The 20,930-nt window shown below is 36.6% G+C and overlaps 2 protein-coding genes and 1 pseudogene across 4 annotated transcripts in view; 1 reads left to right on the top strand and 2 right to left on the bottom strand.

Annotated features, from left to right (window-relative positions):
* LOC120595419 (disintegrin and metalloproteinase domain-containing protein 32-like) overlaps positions 1 to 14,254 on the bottom strand; it is a 168,961-nt gene extending 154,707 nt beyond the window's left edge. The window contains exons 1-2 of the mRNA XM_039853518.1: positions 13,152 to 14,254; positions 2,125 to 2,204 (exon numbers count right to left, since the gene is read on the bottom strand). Coding sequence (XP_039709452.1) covers positions 2,125 to 2,204; positions 13,152 to 13,185 — 114 coding nt within the window. The 5' untranslated portion in view covers positions 13,186 to 14,254. The remainder of the gene's footprint in view (positions 1 to 2,124; positions 2,205 to 13,151) is intronic.
* Positions 3,908 to 4,026, top strand: LOC120595776 (uncharacterized; annotated as a pseudogene).
* A 1,022-nt stretch (positions 14,255 to 15,276) lies between the features above and the next one.
* The window catches only part of ADAM9 (ADAM metallopeptidase domain 9), a 102,284-nt gene continuing 96,630 nt past the window's right edge, over positions 15,277 to 20,930 (bottom strand). For all 3 annotated transcript variants that reach the window (XM_039853516.1, XM_039853515.1, XM_039853517.1), the window contains 2 exons: positions 18,239 to 18,306; positions 15,277 to 16,647 (listed from right to left, as the gene is read on the bottom strand). In XM_039853516.1, the coding sequence (XP_039709450.1) occupies positions 16,567 to 16,647; positions 18,239 to 18,306 (149 nt within the window). In that variant the 3' untranslated portion in view covers positions 15,277 to 16,566. The remainder of the gene's footprint in view (positions 16,648 to 18,238; positions 18,307 to 20,930) is intronic.

The following is a 20,930-nucleotide window of genomic DNA, read 5'->3' as shown; positions in this document are numbered from 1 at the left end:
GTTGTATACCTGAAACTTAAATAATATCGTATGTCAATTGTACTTGGAAAATTAAAAATATACATTAAAAAGAAAAAAAAAAAACCTTCCAGCCTCTACCTATCACCCAATTTCAAAGCCACTTCTACATTTTTATGTATTTGTTACGGCCACACCCAACTTCACAGAAACAAAATCTGTATGTCAGCTTAGGCTGCCTTAACAAAATACCACAGATTGAGTGGCTTAAACAGCAGAAATTTGTTTTCTCACTCTTCTGAAGGCTAGAAGTCCAAGACTAAGGTACCAGCAGGGTTAGTTTCTGGTGAGATCTCTCTTCATGGCTTTTAGAGGGCCATATATTCATTGAGTCCTCTCATTACCTTTTTTGTGTGCAGGTGGTGAGAAAGAGAAATCTGAGGTTTCTGCCTCTTCTTATAAGACAGGGCCTATCAGATTAGGGCCCCACTCTTATGAATGCATTTAACTTTATCTCCTAAAGGTCTTATCTCCAAATACAGTCACTTTGGGGATTAGGGCTTTAACATATGAATTTGGGGCAAGGGTACACAATTCAGTCCATAACATAGCTCCTTGAAAACAAAATTTATAAAAAGAAAATTTGATAAACTGTACATCATTAAAATTGAAAATGTCTACGCTTCAAAAAATGCCAATGAGAAAACAATAAGTCAGGACACGAATTGGGAGAAAATAACTGTAAATCATATATTAGATAAAGAATTTGTATCTAGAATATATAATGAAGCCTTATAATTTGAAAATAAAACAACTCAATTTAAAAAGGAATAAATGAGTTGAATAAACATTTCACAAAAAAGATGTGTAAATGGCTAAGAGGCTTATGAAAGATGTTCAACATCATCTTTCATAAGAGTAATTCAAATTAAAGCCACAATGGAAAACACTACACACCCACTAGAATAACTTTAAGCAAAAAGGACAGACAACATCAAGTGCTAACAAGTAAAAAAACTGGAATCCTCATATATTGCTGATGGGAAGTATAAAATAGTACAGTCACTACGAAAAACAGTTTGGCAGTTTCTTTAAATGTTAAGCACAAACTTACCATATGACACTGCAATTTCACTAAGAACCTACCCAAGAGAAAGGAAAATTTATGTCCACACATAAATGTTCATAACAGAATTATTCATTATAGCTAATATCTGAAAACAATTCAATTTCTATCAACTCGTGAATTATAAACAAAATCTACTAAAATAAAAATTAATGAACTATTGATAAGTGCTATAAATGGATAAACCTAAGAGAAAAAAGCCTCATGCAAAAAGTCTATCACATGTTTCCATTTATATGAAATGCTTAGAAAAGGCAAAATTATAGAAACAGAAAACAAATCAGCAGTTGCCAAGGGCTGAGAATGGAAGCATAGAACTGCAAATAGGCATGAGGGAACTTCTTAAGACAACAGAACTGTTCAAAATTGGATTGTTGTAATGTTTACATACTTCTATTTATATACTAATCATTGAGTTGTATACACTAACAATGGGTGAATTCTGTGGTGTGCAAATTATACCTCAGTAATAGTGTTAAAAATAAAATGTTATCAAAATATTGACCACCTAGAAACAAGGCTTGATTCATTGTATTTCTTTTTATCTCCTAAGATAGTTAGCATATAGCTATGCTCACAAGTCCAGAGAAATGTTTGTTAAATAAATTGATGAATGAGATAAAGTATCTTCCTTTCTAACAAAAATAATAGAATAAAGGGTTTCTTTTCTTTGAGAACTGGTAGGTGCTAGGGTAGAGATTAAGGAAGGAGGATTTAATTAAACAGACTCCTTATCCATTTTGGAGAAATTATCCTCCTCTTCATATGAATTATGTAGATATGACTCAGATAAGTACCTAATTCTTCCACATTATTTGCTGTATCTGAACTTTTAATAGTTTTACCTAGAGGAAATGACAAATGTTAGACAAAAATAGAATATTTTGATTTATGTATTTGCTTTTACCATCAATACTTTAAATTCCTTATCAGAAGTAATACTGGACATTTATATTCATACTATAATAAGACTGACATATTTCATTGCTATGTAACAAAAGTAAGAAATTTCATATAACATTGTGAAAAATATCTTTTACATTTTCTGCTTCTGAATTATCACTTGTATTTGCTTGAATTTTCTCTGGAAATACGATCTGTAGAAACGAATTTTGAGAACCTGAAAAAATAAAAAAATAATAAGTTAATAACTGTGTCTTAAATGTGACTAAATATCTGTTCAGGGACTTTCATAAGATTCACTTATGCATATAAGAGTCATCATCCTTTAAAAATCTTGAAAACAATTTAAAAGACAAGATAGTTATGAGAGAATAAAATACACAAGTGGAAATATCAACTTACACAAAATTTGCTGTTCCTAAAGTAAACAGAATAGACCAAAAAAATCAAACATGTACTTCAAGAAAACTTTCCTGAATTATAAGTTTGAAACAATAGGCTAAAAAGTACACTGCATTACAGAAAAAAATAATAGTAATTAAAACAGAGACTATTCTACTAAAGTTATTGGCTGTCTAAGATAAAGAAATCCTATGAGCATATGACATTTAAGTTAAAAAAAATTGTGTGTGACATAAGCAGCAAGGCACGTGAGTTGTCCTCCTGGTCTCTCTCCTTTAAGTTACAAGTTGGACAGCTATATAATTCAACAAAGGATTCCCTGCTCAACACAAACACATTTGAGAGATCTGCACATTGCAACATCTGAAGGTGGGCAAATCAGAGCAAACCAGGGAGGAGGGACAGGGAAAGAATGGAGATAGGTGCCACAGATGAAGACTAGAGCTCACTGCCAGACTCGGGAGCAGGAGAGGAATCAGGTTATGGCACGTACACTCTGCAGTCATAGAGAGCAGAGAGGTAGTATCAACATTCCTGCCTGAGTAATCAGCACTTAACTATGGGTGAGCCCAGTGACAGGGGCAGGGATGGAGCACAGAGGTGTAGCAGCTGTGGTGTAGCAGCCATCATTACCAGGCAAAAAACAAAGCCCCAGACCTTCAGCCACCTCTGTTACCCTCCCAGAGCACTCAGTGGGCTCCAGCAGAAACCGTAGCAGGGAGTGTCAGGTTTCAGAGCACACTATCACCCTGAGAACTAGAGAAGTAGAAACATTCTTTCCTGAGCTGGCAAGAGCAAACTGCAGCTAATCCCAGTGACAGGGGCAATGATACAGAGGTGTGGCAGCTGAGGTCTGGAAGCTGCCATTACTGAGAGCAGAAAAAAGCTACAAACATACAAATAAATGGGTACTTATTAAGTACTTATCTATCTGAGTGATATCTAGATGATTCTCCCAGCCCACCTCACTCCTATCCCTATAGCGTCAAAGCCCAGTAAAGGCATCTGAGACAACTCAAAGTACTGCTGGCAGCATCTATTTGCAGGAAGCAGTGCTAGGATTTCACGGCCTTGGGACCCCAATGCTCACCACATTCTTTTTTGGGAAGTTGCCCTAAGACCAAGGCAACCTAGTCACAGAGGGGACAGCCACCATCCAGGAAATATAGAATACTTTCCACCACCCTGCACAAATCCACAAAGTCTTAGCAGTACAAGAGAAAATTAAAACTTGCAGTTCAGTGCCACCTACTGGAAAACAGAATCAACCTGCTAAATAGAGAAATACTAAACACTCTTTAAAAAACCAAATTTCATTACCAGAAATGCCCAGAGAACTAATCCATCAAACACCATAAATAACCAAGGTAAAAAGGCAATTCAGAATAAAAATTAATCTTCTCCAGAAAATAAACTTAAAGATATGGAAATATATAATTTAAATTACAGAGAATTCATGATTGCAGTTCTGAAAAAATTAAATGAGCTATAACAAAACTCAGAAAATTCAATGAATATGTCTATGGCTATGCCACCCTGAACATGCCTGACCTCGTCTGATCTAAGAAGCTAAGCAGGGTTGGCCCTGGTTAGTACTTGGATGGGAGACCACCTAGGAATACCAGGTGCAGTAGGCTTCAAAAAAAAGAAAGAAAGAAAGAAAGAAATTCAATGAATGCAGAAATAAAATCAACAAACAAAAGGAGTAGTTTACAAAGAGACTGAAACTTTACAAAAGAACCAAATACTGAATTCCAGAGCAAAAGGACTCATAAAAGAGATGAATGAACTAGCAAGTTAGGAAATAGAACCGACCAGATGAAGGAAAGAATTAATGACATCAAAGATAAAAATCTAGCCTGACATAAGAAGCATAGCGGCGTAAGGGATCTCCCCTGATCTCCCCTTGAAACTAAAAGGAGCTAAACACCCACATCTCAACAAATAACATCCAACCTGCACATCAGACAGATCTGTGCATCAGGGCATCAAAAGGTGGGCTATTCAGGCACGTGAGAGAGGGGGCAGAGAAAGACAGAGCCAGGCACTGCAGAAAGCAGCCCAGAGATCCCAGTAGGGGGAGGGGGAGGAAAAAAACAACAAAGTGACAATTTCTTGACTCCATGAAGCCCTGAACAGTCCTGCCTGAGGGATAAGCATATTCCACCCAGCAGAACCCAGGGAGCACGGTAGAAAGCAAGGCAAAGACTGAGGAGGAGTGACAACTGTGTCTCAGCAACAGTCTTGCCAAGGAAGAAAGGGGAGTCACCAAGCCTGACTGCCATGCTCCACCATCCCAGAGTATGCCCTTCCTCAGCCCACGGGGTATATCGCAAAGCAGAACTGAAACATATATAGCAGCTTGTCTCTTTAGGGTTAACTCAGAACATAGCCCGTCCATGTACTCAGAAGACTGATAGCTGCCTAGCCAGCTGCCAAAGGCAGCAGAACACAAAGAGCTTTCAGCAGTGCCTGCTCCCAAGGACCTTTTCTGTTACTCCCATGGAAGTTATCTGCTCCTGTAACCAAGCGGCACATCTTGCTCTCATCCATCTGAGAAGGTGGCTGCTCTCCCAATGAGATAACTCCTCCCTCTGCTTGCGTGCATAAAAAAAAACTGCTTGCACTTGGTTAGCAGCAGCTTTTTCCCTGCTGCTCCAAATGGCCGCTGCTGAAGCTTCCCTGCCTCGTGAGTAATAAACAGCATTTCTCACCCCCATGGTCCTCCTGATGGTTTTCCCAGAATATCCACACCGAGGTGCAAGTTCCAGGCCTGTGTTTCCTACATTACAGCCCCAGAGATAGGAGAGGGGGATAGAGACAGAAAACAGCTGAAGCCTGAGCCAGTATCACTGGAAAGAAAACAGTCACACCCAAAGCTAGTCTCTTCCAATTCACTGAACCCCTAATCCAGTCAGGCTGATTCACAAGGAAGCAACAGAGCACTGCACCTGACAACTGGAGCAGTACCAGGGCTTCAAGGACTTTTAAGAGGCTCGGACTCCCATTGCCCTTCACATGCTTCCTCAGGGGTGGAACCCTGGGACCTAGGCAACATGGACACAGAGGAGATATACATTTCCAGGACAAAAGGGGATTCTTAACATCAAACCAGCTATCCAGTAGGCTTGGGCAGTGTAGGAGGCTTGGGTGCCACCTACTGGAAATCAAAAGAAAAACCTATTCTTATCAACCTGCTAAAGAGCAATCACTCTGTAACAAATTTTTAAAAAAAAGAAAAAGATTACATTCCCATTAATGCCTAAATGGAGAAATAGTCTATCAAACACCATGAACAACTAAGGAGTCAAGGCAGTTCAAAAAGAAAATGAAAAATCTCCAAAAATTAAGCTTCACCCTTCTGTTTAGAAAAAAAAAAAGTGCAGCTTGCTGCCAGCATTAATTTAACATCACATGTAGGAATGCTGTTTTCTAGGATTTGACATTTTCTGCAATTGAAAATTACTATATTTTGGAAATGGAAATACCACTATTAAAAACAGAATGCTATAAATAGAATGATGTAATTTGCTTCCAAAACTATCAATATAATGGAGCGATGGGAATATAATAATAAAAGCAAGATACTTTGAGGTAAACTTTGGGGGTAAGGTTAGGACTGTAATCTGTGAGTTATCTTAGGATATAAGTTGCAGCCACAAGTGCTGCTTATGATTATTCTTGAGGCAAGTGGGAAATGACTTAAAGATATAGAAATATGCCATTTAAATGACAGAGAATTCAAGATTGCACTTCTGAAAAAACTCAATGAGATGCAAGCAAATTCTAATGGAAAGAATTATGATACAAAATCAATGAACAACAGGAATACATTACCAAGGATATTGAAACCCTAAAAAAGAACCAAATAGAATTTCCGGAGATGAAGCACTAAAAGAGATGAAGAATGAAATAGCAAGCATAGAAAATAGAACTGATCAGATGGAGGAAAGAATTAATGATATCGAAGACAGAAATCTAGAAATGATGTAGAAAGGAGAGACACTTGTGAAAAAAAAATAAAAGAACTATCTGACACCATCAGAAGAGCAACATAAAATTAATGAGTATACCAGAAAAGTGAGAGAAAAGGGAACAGAGAACATATTCAAACATATAGTAGCCTAGAAATTTCCCAAACCTATGAAAAGAACTGGATGTTCAAATCCAAGAAGCAAATGGAACACCCAATTATCCCAACAAAAAAGACCTTATCCAAGACACATTATACAAAAATTGTCAAAAATTAATGAAAAATAAAAAATTATCAAAGCAGCCAGGGAAAATAACCTATACAGACAGGAAAACCCATTAGATTAGCATTGGACTTTTCAGCACAAACTTTACAAGCTAGGAGGGAGTGGAACTGAATAAACTTTTAAAAGAGAGAAGTTCCAAGCCAATAATAGTATATCAAGTAAAGTTCTCCTTCAGGTATAAAGAAGAAATAAAGACCTTTTCAGAGATACAAAAGCTGAGAAAATTTTCTGCCACAAGGCCTGTATTTTAGGAAATACCAAAAGGGGTAATTCTACCTGAAACAAAAGGACAAAAAAAATACATAACTATGTGTAAAATGACCAACATATAGACAGAAGCAGAAAAGTGAAACCCTTATTAATAACAGAGTATTATAAGCATAAATATTATATAACAGTAAAAGGTAAAAAAAAGAAAACACTTTAAAAAGAGAAGACAATAGCTACTGTAACGTAGAAATGAACACACAGCATAAAGAGGGATAATGTGAGACAACAGACACAGACTTGGGGAAGGGGAAAAGATCCAGATCTGCAAAGGGGAATGGAGACAAGGTGCATGCAGAAGAAAAAAGAGGAGTACTGTACATAATGTTCTTTTACTCAAACTTAATGGTAACCACACGCAAAAGAAAATCTAGAACTGAGAGACACACAACATGTAATGAGAGAACAGAGGGAAAAATCATAAACCACCACCAAATAAAATAATGGATGGAAACACAAGGACAAAGAAACAATGAAGACACCAAGCTAGCAAAAAAAACCAAAAGATAAAATGGCTACAGGAAAACCTCATGTCTCTATAATTACCCGAAATGTAAATGGACGGAACTCGCCAAAAAAAAGGCACAGTGTAACAGACTGGATCAAAAAACAAAACCCTACCATATGCTGCCTTCAAGAGACACATCTCAGCTACAAGGATAATTATCGCCTCAAAAGTGAAAGGGTAGCAAAGGACATTCCAAGCAAATGACATCCAGAGAAAAGTGGTTTTGGCCATACTTATATCTGACAAAACAGACTTCAAGATAAAAAAAGTAATGAGAACAATGATGGACACTTGATAATGATAAAAGACAATACTTCAAGAAGAGATAACACTTAATATATTTATGCTCCCAATCAGGAAGCACCAAAATATATGAAGCAACTACTAATAGAACTAAAGGGAGAAACTGGCAAAAACATAATTATAGAAGGGGACCTAAATACGCTATGGATAGATCATCAAACAAAAAGTCAATAAGGAAATATCACCCTTAAATGACACATTAGACCGTTTGGACATAATTGACATTTATAGACCCTTTTGTTCCCAAAATAGCAAATAATACATTCTTCTCTAGTGCACTTGAAATATTCTCAAGGATATACCATATGTTGGGACAGAAAACTAGCCTCAACAAATTAAAGGCTTTTAGAAACATGGCATAGTGAGAGACGTTCCCAGATCACTCCCCTTGAAACAACAATAAGCTGAACATCTAAAACTCAACAAAAACCAGACACCAGCATGTCTGAGCATGAGATCTACACATAAGAGCTACCACAGGTCAGAACACCAGGTATCAGGCTGTGGACTGGGAGTAATAAAGAGATGTCTCTCACAGCTGCCAAAGCTCCCTGCAGGAGGAGGGAGAGAAAAGAAGGAATTCTCAGGGCAGCCAGGGAGAAAAAAATGGTAACTTATAAAAGTAAACCCATTAGATTATTCTCGGACTTCTTAGCACAAATCTTACAAGCCAGAAAGGAATGGTATCAAATATTTAAACTATTAAATGAAAAGAACTACCAGCCTAGAATAATGTATCTAGCTAAGATCTTCTTTAGATATGAAAGAGAAATTAAGACTTTTCCAGACATACAAAAAATGAGGGAATTCTCCACAGAAAATACTGAAAAGGAACAGTTAGTCTAAAACAAAATGACAAAAAAAAAAAATACATAATTAGGAGTAAAGTGACTATCGGGCAAATAGAAGCAGAGGAAAGCAACCCTTACTAAGAACAGAACATTATAAGCTTAAATAATAAGAGAATTGTTATAACAAGATAGTAATGAACATTCAGCATACATAGGGACAAATTGAGACAACAGTGACTGAAAAGGGGGGCGGATTCAAAGATCCAAATTCACAAAGGGAATGGAGATAAGGCACGCGCAGAAGAAAATGGACAACTATATAGATGTGTGTGTATATATACACACATATACATATACACACACACACACACACACACACACACATATATATACACACACATATATAAAAAACTATCTTTTACATAATCATAATGGTAACCACACGCCAAAGATTCAGAACCATTGTATATAACATAAAGCAAGAAGAACCAGAGGCAAAACCTACAAAAGACAACCAAATTAAAGAAAACAAAAGCACAAGGACAAGGAGACTCTACCCCTCCCAACTTGTGGGCTCACTCCAGTGGTTTATTCCATACAAATGGCCTGTCCTTACTCTTGCTGCAGACTTTCCTCAAACCTCTCAAAGGCTCACAAAACCCAAAGCAGCAGCATCTGGCCAAGGCATGCCCTGTACCTCTCTTGCTGAGCAGCCCCAAACCCCGCACTAGTAGCAACCAGCGTCAGTTCTTGGCTTGGTCTCTCCAGGCACCTATAAGCCCAGTACAGGTGACAGCCATCCTCAAGTGGTTTGATGACTCTTACCAGGTGGCCCCAGGTGCGCACAGGCTGCAGCTGAACTTAGCCTGCAGCTGGAACCCTCCCATAAGACCCTTGGGCCAGCACACCCCGTGGCCTGCTTTGACCAGCACCAGAGCCAGAGCACCACCCAGAGCTGCATCTGAGAAGGACATGCTTAAAGGGCAGACTAGGCAGGCACCAGAGCCCTGCTAAAGTGAATCCTCCTCTGTAAGGTCGGTCCTTCACTGGCCAGTCCTCACAACCACTCAGACCAAGGGTCAATCCTTTCCATCAGTGTGCAAACAGCAACCAAGGCTCAACTATAACAGGAGAGCACACAGAATGTACACAAGGGGCACACCTTGAGCACCTCTCTCAGGTGACCAGGGAAGATTGTGCCACTGGGCCCCACAGGACACCTGCTACATAAAGGTACTCTACTAAGCCAGGAGATTTCAGCGCCCTACCTAATACATAGAAACAGACACAAGGAGGCAGCCAAAATGGAGAGACAAAGAAACATGTCCCACATGAAAGAACAGAACAAAGCTCCAGAAAAAGAACTAAAAATGGAGACAAGCAATCTACCAGATGCAGAGTTCAAATCACTGATTATAAGGATGCTCAGTGAACTTAGGGGAGGAGTAGATGAATTCAATGAGAACTTTAACAAAGAGATAGAAAACGTAAAAATGGAGATGGAAAACATAAAAGGGAACCAGAAAGAAATGAAGAATACGATATCTGAGATGAAGAGTACATTACAGGGACTCAACAGTGTGGATGAAGCAGAGGATTGAATCAGTGATTTAGAGGATGAAGTAGCAGAAGACACCCAATCAGAACAGTAGCAAGAAAAAAGAATTCCCCTCTGAGACAATATCAAGCATAACAACACTTGCATCATAGGGGTACCAGAAGAAGAGAGAGAGCAAGGAATTCAAAACCTATTTGAAGAAATAATGACCAAAAATTTCCCTAACCTGGTGAAGAAAATAGACATACAAGTCTAGGAAGTGCAGAGAGTCGCAAACAAGATGAACCCAAAGATGTCCACACCAAGACACATCGTAATTAAATTTGCCAAAGTTAAAGACAAAGAGAGAATCTTAAAAACAGTAAGAAAAGCAGTTAGTTACTTACAAGTGAGCTCCCATAAGGCTGTCAGCTGACTTCTCAACAGAAACTTTACTGGCCAGAAAGGATTAGAACGAAATGTTCAAAGTGATGAAAAGCAAGGACGTACAACCAAGATTACTCTACCTAGTAAAGCTATCATTTAGAATTGAAGGACATAAAAAGAGCTTCCCAGACAAGAAAAAGCTAAAAGAGTTCATTTTCAGTAAGTAGAGACTGGGAGTGAGGCTGGAAGGGAGAAGGTATTGCAGTCTAAGGGAATCAGGCAATGTTCTTTCAGGAAAGATCAGAAGTCAAGGTGGCCAAAGCATTGCTGGTAGCAGAAAATTGGCAGTCTGGGTTCAGAATGTAGAAAATGTTGAATACTGTGTTAAGGAATTTGGCTGGAATTTTCTACTGGAACAGGAAATGTTTGTTGGAATGACTTAAGAAAAAAATATGTATCAAAAATATGAATAAAGAATGGCAATAACTACATATCTATCAATGAGTACTTCAAATGAAAAAAAAAAGAATTAACTTCTCCAATCAAAAGATAGGGTGGCTGATTGGATAAGAAAACAAAACCCTTACATAGGCTGCCTACAAGAGACTCACTTCAGATTAAAAGACACAAACCAATGGAAAATAAAAGGATGAAAAAAAGATATTGCATGATGGACCTAGAGGGTATTGTGCTGAGTGGAGTAAGTCAAAAAGAGAAAGACAAATGCCATATGATTTCATGTACATGTAGAATCTAAAGAGCAAAACAAACAGAAACAAACAGATAAAGAGAACATTTTGAGGGTTACCAGACAAGAGGTGGGTTGGGGGGTCAGTTAAAAATGGGGAAGGGATTAAGAAGTACAAATTGGTAGTTACAAAATAGTCATGGAGATATAAAGTACAGCCTAAGGAAAACAGTCAATAATATTATAATAATATTATAATAACTATGTACAGTATCAGAGGGGGTCCTAGATTAGGGTGGTCGCTTTATGAGTTGTATAGATGTCTAGTCACTATGTTGTATACCTAAAACTATATTATATTGTAAGCCAACTATAATTGAAAATTTTTTAAATTATTTTTTAAATGATGCTCTACAACCCAGGTGGAAAGGACCATGCCAGGAACTTTTAACTAATCTTTGTACAGCCAAGCTTAAAGGCATTGATTCTCGAATTAATGTTTCTCATTTAAAGAAAGCTCCAACACCAGTTTGACAATCTGCTCCCTGATGGAGACCTAAAGCTCAAAATTGCCAAGGAGCAGAAGCAGATGGCATTTGAATAAACAGCTTTCTCAAGATTCTGGACAAGGGCGATATAGTCCTATGTTTTTCTTCCCAATATGCCATGCTTTCCGTAACCCTTCTCTTAATCATTTGGTTGGTAGAACTCTTATCTACTTTTCTATGTGCTGAAATTGCATGAGAATTTGTAATTTATTAAGGTAACACCTTGGAATTCAGAAAAACTTACTATTCTTACACTGACCGTTGCCTCGTAAAATCAAATCTGCTCATCAACTGTTTTATTTCACTTAGTACTCTTATGTCAGCTAGTATAGTAGCCACTTTCTTGACTTTTTACAATGGATCTCATTACACAGAGATAATTTTAGCTCTTGGTTTGGCCTCTTATCTCTTTTGTAACCTTCATTGCTGAAAATTACAATCTATTACACCTTTTTTTTCCTACCCTACATAAACTTTCTGAATCTGAAAATCTCACCAACTGTTGGATCTATACTGTAGCAAACCAACTCATGAGGTTCCTGGTTTGATGGTCTGGCCTCTATCCCTAGAGATGGAAAAACTTGACTGATAAAAATGTAGGATTCTTTTTTGGCCTTTCTGAAAGCATATATTGACTTCTCTCTAGAAAACATGCCCCAGAGATTACTACCTTCCGTTGTGACCTCTTTGCTTATAAAGGTACACCCCTTACTCAAACCTTGTTTAGTAACCTTGTTTTGAAAATACAAATAGTACTGGTAAAACATTAAGTTATCTTCCATTAGCTGTCTATAACTGTATGCTCTTATGTTTCACATGACCATGAGTTCACTCCCGGTCTGCATGATTACAATGTAACTTCTCATAACATGTCCTCACTGTAGCACAATGAGCTCTATAATGGAACTGGATATTGGGAAGATGTGCTTCCCCTTAATAAAATGACGTGGGGAATTGACCAAAAATCCGGAGACTTGGTGGAAACTAAATACTACCTACGTTTTTCCTGGAAGTTCCCCACTTCTAAATCAAAATTCGACTCACAAAAAATCAAACTTATTTGTTGCTTCAATTATTATTTCCTATTGCTGGATGATTTATTACTGTATGCAAGGCAAGTTATTATGTTGAAACAAAAGATATCTAAGGAAAGTCAGTTTTTGGGGGTTTGAGTAAAGTTCAAAAAGTTTCCAGAATGCTTGAGTGCAGGAAACTTTGAAGCAGTTTGATGAAGTGTATGACAGACCTAGAAGAAAGGCCGAACCCAAATTCAGAGAGTAAGAGATTTGCCCTTGAGCTTATTCTGCTCAATTTAACTTCTCTAGCCCAACGGATCAGCCTAACACAGCCCGGTTTCCAGGGTGACAGGGCAAAAGACCCCCCCCAAAAAATAGTGAAGGACCCTCGGGTTTTAACTGAGTTGGGCCACAGTTCGACGCAAGCAGGTGCACGTTGAAAAAAGGAAAAGAAAAACCTTCCGCAGCAGACGGTCGCAACTGGGTCTCCATTTGGCTCACCGGGTCCTGACGCTAGCAAGCCACGGAGCCCCACAAGCAGCATCACTAAGCGTAACATGGCGCGGCTTCTCGGCTGGGAGCGGGTACTGAGCGGGCGGCAGTTGGGCCTCCTGGGACAGGCGGATCAGAGGGCCGCCTCCCCGCGCGTTTCTGCGGCGCGTTCTCGCGAGGCCGCGGCGCCTGGTATTTCGCGCCAGAATACTAATCAGGCCGCCCCAGGCTAAATCCGGCTCTCTGACCTCTCCCACCCCGTGGCTCACAGCTCCTCTGGAGTTATCAGACCCGGCCGCTCCCACGTGGTCGTCATCCCTCACAAAACTTTCCCTTCGTGTTGATGAACCTGAAAGAACACATTGATTACGCGCTTTGTATCAGACACTTTCAGGTGCTTTAAAAGACGAACGTGTAATACTTTGTGAATTAGAGACTATACGAACTCAGACACACATACATATTTACTAAAGCTGGGTTTCTAAAATTAAAATCTTGCTAGATATATATAAGAGATTCCAATAAAGGGGGAACTGAGTAGATTTTGATATCTTTGTAAAGAGCCTGCTACGTTTTTTCCCCATACCTACTGCCTAAATGCACTTTCTAAAAAGGCGGTGTCAGCTCTCCACTATTCTGGTTCTTCACAGGCCCTTGACTAAAATTCATGTGATGCCTTCATTCTCTTATTACAATATGAGAAGTTACAATATTCATTCACTCGTGCAGTGAAAGAAATGGACAAGATTCTTGCTCATGGTCACAGTATGTATGTTCCAGTAGAAAATTCCAGCCAAATTCCTTAACACAGTATTCAACATTTTCTACGTTCTGAACCCAGACTGCCAATTTTCTGCTACCAGCAATGCTTTGGCCACCTTGACTTCTGATCTTTCCTGAAAGAACATTGCCTGATTCCCTTAGACTGCAATACCTTCTCCCTTCCAGCCTCACTCCCAATCTCTACTTAATATGCACTCTTTTAATCCTTTTCAAATTCCAAAGAATGAATTAATCTTTCATACTAATTAGCAGAAAGGCAGACCCACTAACCAAAAGGCCCATGGAAACACAGGGGAATCACCATATCTACATCGACAGTTGAGATGCTATTCTATGTATGCAAAAGGTTTCAACCCAAGGGTTTCTAAGCCCAAGAAAGAACGGTATGAACAAAAACAGGCAACAAAACTATACACCTAGCTTGTATGTCAACAGAAACAGCCAATGCTTGACTAACACTTTCAAACAGTAGTTGAGCCAAAATATGGTTTCACCTTGCGTCATAGCATTAGAACAATTATAGTAAGTACTTAGACTTGTCAATTAGTATTATTTTGAATTAATTTCTAGTTATTTCTTCATTATTTCCCTCTGCTCAAGCTTTTTTAATTCTTTAGTAGAGTAGGCTTTATATTATTATTTGTGTATATGGCTCTCTCCATAACAGGAGGCATGTCCTTTCCAGTACATGTATGACAGTACCTAATATAGTACTTGCAAGATGGTAAAGTTTCAGTAAACATTTATGGAATTTAATAAAATCTGATTTGTGCTTAGAAAAGCTGGATTGTACTTAACTAATAGAGACCCAGGCATCTGCATGATAGGAAGGGAAAATGCAATACCCTGAATGAGTTAAATTTGTGAACATAGAGTCAAACAGTGATATCAAAGTTACATATAATTTGTCTTTGACTATTAAGGTATCTTCAGTTGAAATAAAGATTCTTCATTTGGGATTGTTTACAATTTTTAATGTACATCTGATTGTTAAAATAACGTACCATCTTCAGAGAAGTGAAATATCTGTCTTCTTCAAAACTAATCCGTTTTCTTTTAATAACAGAAAGACTGTACACAATTTGGCAGAAGTCTAAATATTAGTGAAATAATATCTGTAAAAGTTTGACTGGTACAGTTTTATCTAAAACTAGTATAATGTTTAATTAATAAGGTTATAAATAGCTGAGTATTTAGAAAGTTACCAGGTGACACAAAACAGAATTTCAAGTATTTTATTTATTGTAAATGTTATATTTGCATATGTACATATACATAAACCAAAATATTTTGGAAAAACTAATGAAATTCCATTAATAAACCTATTATTAAACTTTATTATGAAAGGTTATGTAAAATTTTTAAGTGCTTAAAATTTCACTATCCATACCATTACTTCCATAGTAAAAATTCATTTTTTAACACAGTTGGGATGATAATTCACATACACCACCATAACTTTTTTGCACTTATCTAAGAAAATCTTTTCTTCTTTCTTTTCTCTAGCCTAATTTCTTTGAAAATAATAGTGTCAACAGAGACATGATCCAGCACACCTTAGTAAATGTAAACATTCTAAATTATATTAATAGCAAGCTTTGAAGTTTCAGATTTTAGACTTAATTAAAGTGCTCATGAAATTCTCAAGTGGTTTTATAACAGCTCAATTGATTGCAGGTATAATTGCTCCTGCTTTATTATAGCCATGAATCAACAGCATATCTGATTAGTTCTATTAAATACTTCGTACCTTAAAGTTTATACTTCATTAAAATAATTGCTATTGTAAAAGGATGTCATGTTTTAACATGATTCACAATAGAATTCTATTATTAAATTAACTTTTTAATATTCATTATCCATAGATAGATCCACAGAATCTATTATCCATAGAATCTATAGAATCATTTATCCACAGAATGATCATAAAAATGAAAGTTAATAACTATGTGTGAATACATACATACACTTTTAGTGTATTTTGTACATTAAAAGTAATATTATGATATCTTAATTGTGGGTTTTGTGCATTCTTTTGAAGACAGAATAAATCTTTATTCATGTAGTGAATGAAACAGACAATATTCTAGATATGATGATGATTAGTCTGTGCAAGATGAAAAATATTAGATATTATTGGCAGCTAATTAGTCAGTTTTCATAGGTATTAGATTATCACATGTTTGACCTGAAACTACATTAATGATAACTAAGGTCAAAATTCAGAATTACATTTAAGCATATTATGAAAAAACATAAACCAACAGAGTTAATTTGAAAATCATTACAGTAACATGTTCCAAATAACATAATCCATGTTAGATGCATTACTTCACAGATGACTGAAAAAGACTTATTCAGTGATAGAAATGAAAATGTAACTCTAAATTCCCTGGCTTCACTGAATTTCTTATATTTCTCAATTTCCATTACTCAATTTGTTTTTCTGTTAGTAAAGTTCGTTTTGCGGTATTTTGTTTTTATTCAAAGTTGCAGCAGGAAAAAAGGCTTTTCAAGAAAATATCAGGAAAAAAAAGTATTAGCTCAGTTCCCTGAAGATATCTGCAAAAGGAAAGGTAAAACAATCAAGTGAGGGAACTATATAAAGGAGGTGCAGGAGCAGGACGAGCAGGAATTAAATTTCCCTGAGATGATACTTTCGGTTGTGGTGGAGGTGGCCTGAAGAGGAAAAACAGACAGTTAATCATGTGTTTCGACTGAATGAAATAACGCTACATTCATTACAGATCCAACAAAACACTGTCCTTAACACTGCTGACAATTCTTAAGGGTACATTATATTCTAAGATTATTATTAATCTAATATGCAATGGTTAAAGGGCTCAAAACAGAGCCTAAAACGGAATACTTCCATTAAAGAATAGTATTCTATAATCAATAATGTTGTATGAAGGTTTTGGTCTATATGTTTTTAAAAAGATTAGCACATGATATTGTGAAGACAATTGTAAAAGACAAGTGAGGACACTGTGGATTAGCACCACTTGTGCTGTTAGGAATTAACAGCACAGGAAATTACTGTTATGTGTAAACCTCACATATATACATAGAGCTAAAATTCCAGCTCTCTCAATAATATCCACTCTGAGAATTAAACCTGCTATGATTCCTATACCTATCCTTCTCAATCCTCATATTTTAACCTGTGGATACCCTTTCCTTAACCACTTCACCTAATTCTAGTATATCTCTAATTCAATAACACACTAGAACATTATCTAGTGAATAATTGTCTCACAATTCATATGTTCTTCTCTTAATGCTCAGTTGGATTTCGATGCACTCTTATTATATAATAAAGATTATACATGAAAACACACTTCAGTGCTGTAATTCAATTCTAATTTGAAGGGTGCAATGCATTTTATGCCATATAAAATATACTAATTAATTTTATCCTTTCTTGCTGACTTTAAGCCCATCTACTGAGCCTTTAATTTGATTCTTTTTTTAAAGTTTCCAGTTTTGTGTTGAAATTCTCAATCTTGACTATTAATCCCATGACATAATCATCACAGTTATTTTAAAGTCCGTATCTGACAACTCTATTAAATGGATCCCCTCTGAGTCTATTTCCACAGTAGATTGCTTTTCTTGGTGTTAGTCACATTTCTTTTTCTTATATGTCTGGCTTTTTTTGTTGTGGGCCAAACATAAAAACTGCAGAAATAAGCTGAAGATCTAGTTCACCCTTTCCCTTGGGTTGCAACACAAAGCATGGAATGTTTGCAAGGGTCTCTCTTCCTTGGCAGAGCTCTAATTTTTGTTCCTTCAGCCCTGGGAGTTTGTTGAAACCTCTCCTCAGCTTTCTAGCCCTCTCAGTTCTCACTTTCTGAATAGATATACACATCTAGGACAGAAAAATGACCCCAAAAGTTGGGATCAACACTGGACTGCCTTCTTCTCCTAGACTTTAGCCCCATAATTCTTCATTTCCTTGGAAGTTTTCTGATGCTTAGTCCAACCCATTGCAGGTTATTTAAAGGTCCTCGTTTCTGAACCTTATGTACACCAAACGTTGCATTCAGCACCTGACTGTCTTGCTCAGGCTTCTTTAAATTTCATTTTGACACTGCACTAATATGACAAAACATATAAAACTCTTAAATGCTTTTCTATAAATTGTGCTCTATCAAAGCCGTTAGCAATAAATACTTGCCCCAAATTAAATTAAGATACAAGGGAAAATATTAGACATTAACGCTGGGTTTTACTCTGGTCAAGTAATCTAAGCAAATTCATTTCAGACCTTGATGGGAACTGCTGAGGCTGCTTGGCTGCATAAGTCGGTACTGGAAATCTGTTTGCATATATAGGCTAAAAAAAGGGAGAAAAAAGTTATTAACACATGCACTTATAAATATATTGTCTATACAGTTTGTTATTTTTGATAGAAAAGTAATCAATATATTTAAAATCAATGTATAGAAAACTTACATATAATGCTGACATTTAAAAATATTTTGCTTATTCAACATCTTTGCCACTGAATGTGGAATACTAAATTCTTTTAAGGCTATATATTTAAATTCAATATTACTAAAGGATAATCTTGGTTCTAATCAACTACATTAGTTAAAAGGTAACATATTTCCTAAGTCAATATATTTCAAATAAAATTTTCCAAAAATGTATTGCCAAACGCATACAATACCTAAATGGTACTACAAATACCACCAATCTACAACCCTTGATTTTGAAATTTATGACATTCTTCCTTGACAAAGTAGTTGAAATGAAGTTTTACAACAAAGTGAGACTCTATAACATGGCCTCAAATAAGAAAGTAAAAGTAAGAAAATTTTTCACATACTATATTACATTAGGAAAAATTAGGGAAAATAAGATAAAATTATGAAATCACTGATAAAGTATTATTGACTAGGATATTAAATCTTCTTTCTGGAAAAACAGCCGAATACACTTTCATTCATACCCAGGCAGAAAAACAGTCTATTATATACCATGAACAACCAAGGTGATAAGGTATCTCAGAAAGAAAGAGAAAAATCTCCAGAAAATAGCTTACAGACATAGAAATATGCAACTTAAATAACAGAGAATTCAGAATGGTATACTACTGAAAAAACTCAATGAGATCCAAAACAACTCAAATCGACAATTCCAGTAATTGAAAAAACAACCAGATGAGCAGAGCAAGGAGACTGAAACCCTCAGAAGGAACCAAATAGAATTTCTAGAGATGAAGAACAAACTGCAAGAGCTGAAAAATGAAATAGCAAGCATGGGAAAAAGAGTCGACCAAATGGAGGAAAGGATCAGCGATATCGAAGACAGAAATCTAGAAATAAATCAGAAGGAAGAAGAGAGAAACCGAAGAATGAAAAATAATGAAAGAGAACTTCAAGAACTAGTTGATACCATCAGGAGAGGAAACGTAAGAATAATGGGCATTATCAAAGGCAAGGAAAAGGAACAGGGATTAGAAAGCATTTTCAGACAAACACTGGATGAGAATTTCCCAAATCTAAGGAATGAGCTGGAGGTTGGAATTCAAGAAGTCAATAGAACACTCAATTGTCTCAACTCAAAAAGGCCTTCACCAAGACACATTGTATTAAAATTATCTAAAATCGATGACAAAGACAGAATTCTCAGGGCAGCCAGGGAGAAAAAAATGGTAACTTATAAAAGTAAACCCATTAGATTATTCTCGGGCTTCTTAGCACAAACCTTACAAGCCAGAAAGGAATGGAATCAAATATTTAAACTATTAAGTGAAAGAAACTACCAGCCTAGAATAATGTATCCAGCTAAGTAAGCTCTCCTTTAGATATGAAGAAGAAATTAAGACTTTTCCAGACATACAAAAAATGAGGGAATTCTCCACTATGAGGCCTGCACTCTAGGAAATACTGAAAGGAGTCAGCTCACCTAAAACAAAATGACAAAAATATATATATACATAATTAGGAGTAAAGTGACTATCGGGCAAATAGAAGCAGAGGAGTGCAACCCATATTAAGAACAGGGCAATATAAGCTTAAATAATAAAAAGAGAATAGCTATACCAAGATAATAATGAACATTCAGCATACATAAGGACAAATTGAGAAAACAATGACTGAAAAGGGGAGGTTTTAAACATCCAAATTTGCAAAGGGGAATGGAGATAAGGCACATGCAGAAGAAAATAAAAGACTGTATATATATAACTACCCTTTTAATATTCGTAATGGTAACAACACATCAAAGATTCAGGACTAAAATATATAACATAAAACAAGAAGAACAAGAGAAAAAAACACACAAAAGCCGACCAAAATAAAGAAAACAGAAACACGAGGACAAGGAAGCAATGGAAACACCGAGCTACCAGAAAGCAAAAGATAAAATGGCTATAAAAAGACCTCATATTTCAATAATCACCCTAAATGGAAATGGACTGAACTCACCAATAAAAAAGGCACAGAGCTGCACAATGATTCAAAAAAGAAAACGCAACCATATGCTGCCTTCATGAGACACATTTCAGCTCCAAAGACAAATACAGGCTCAAAGTGAATGGGTGGAAAATGATATTTCAAGCAAATGGCATTCAGAGAAAAGTGGGAGTAGTGGTACTAATATCAGACGAAATAAACTTCAAAATAAAATGGTAAAGAAAAATACTGAGGGACACTTCATAATGATAAAGTGAATCATACGCCAAGAAGACATAACACTTATTAATATCTATGCTCCCAATTGGGAGCCCCGAAATATGTAAAGCAATTACTAACAGAACTAAAGGGAGAAATGGACCAAAACATGATCATAGTAGGGGATCTACATAACCCACTGTCGGATATGGACCTTACAAGTCAGAAAGGAAAGGAATCAAATATTTAAATTATTAAGTAAAAGAAACTACCAGCCTAGAATAATGTATCCAGCTAAGCTCCCCTATAGATATGAAGGAGAAATTAAGACTTTTCCAG

Source organism: Pteropus medius, unplaced genomic scaffold, assembly GCF_902729225.1.
Source record: "Pteropus medius unplaced genomic scaffold, Ma_sr-lr_union100, whole genome shotgun sequence".
Lineage (NCBI taxonomy): Eukaryota > Metazoa > Chordata > Mammalia > Chiroptera > Pteropodidae > Pteropus > Pteropus medius.
The sequence above is the reverse complement of the archived record's forward strand: the minus strand, read 5'-3'. Positions and strand labels throughout refer to the sequence as shown.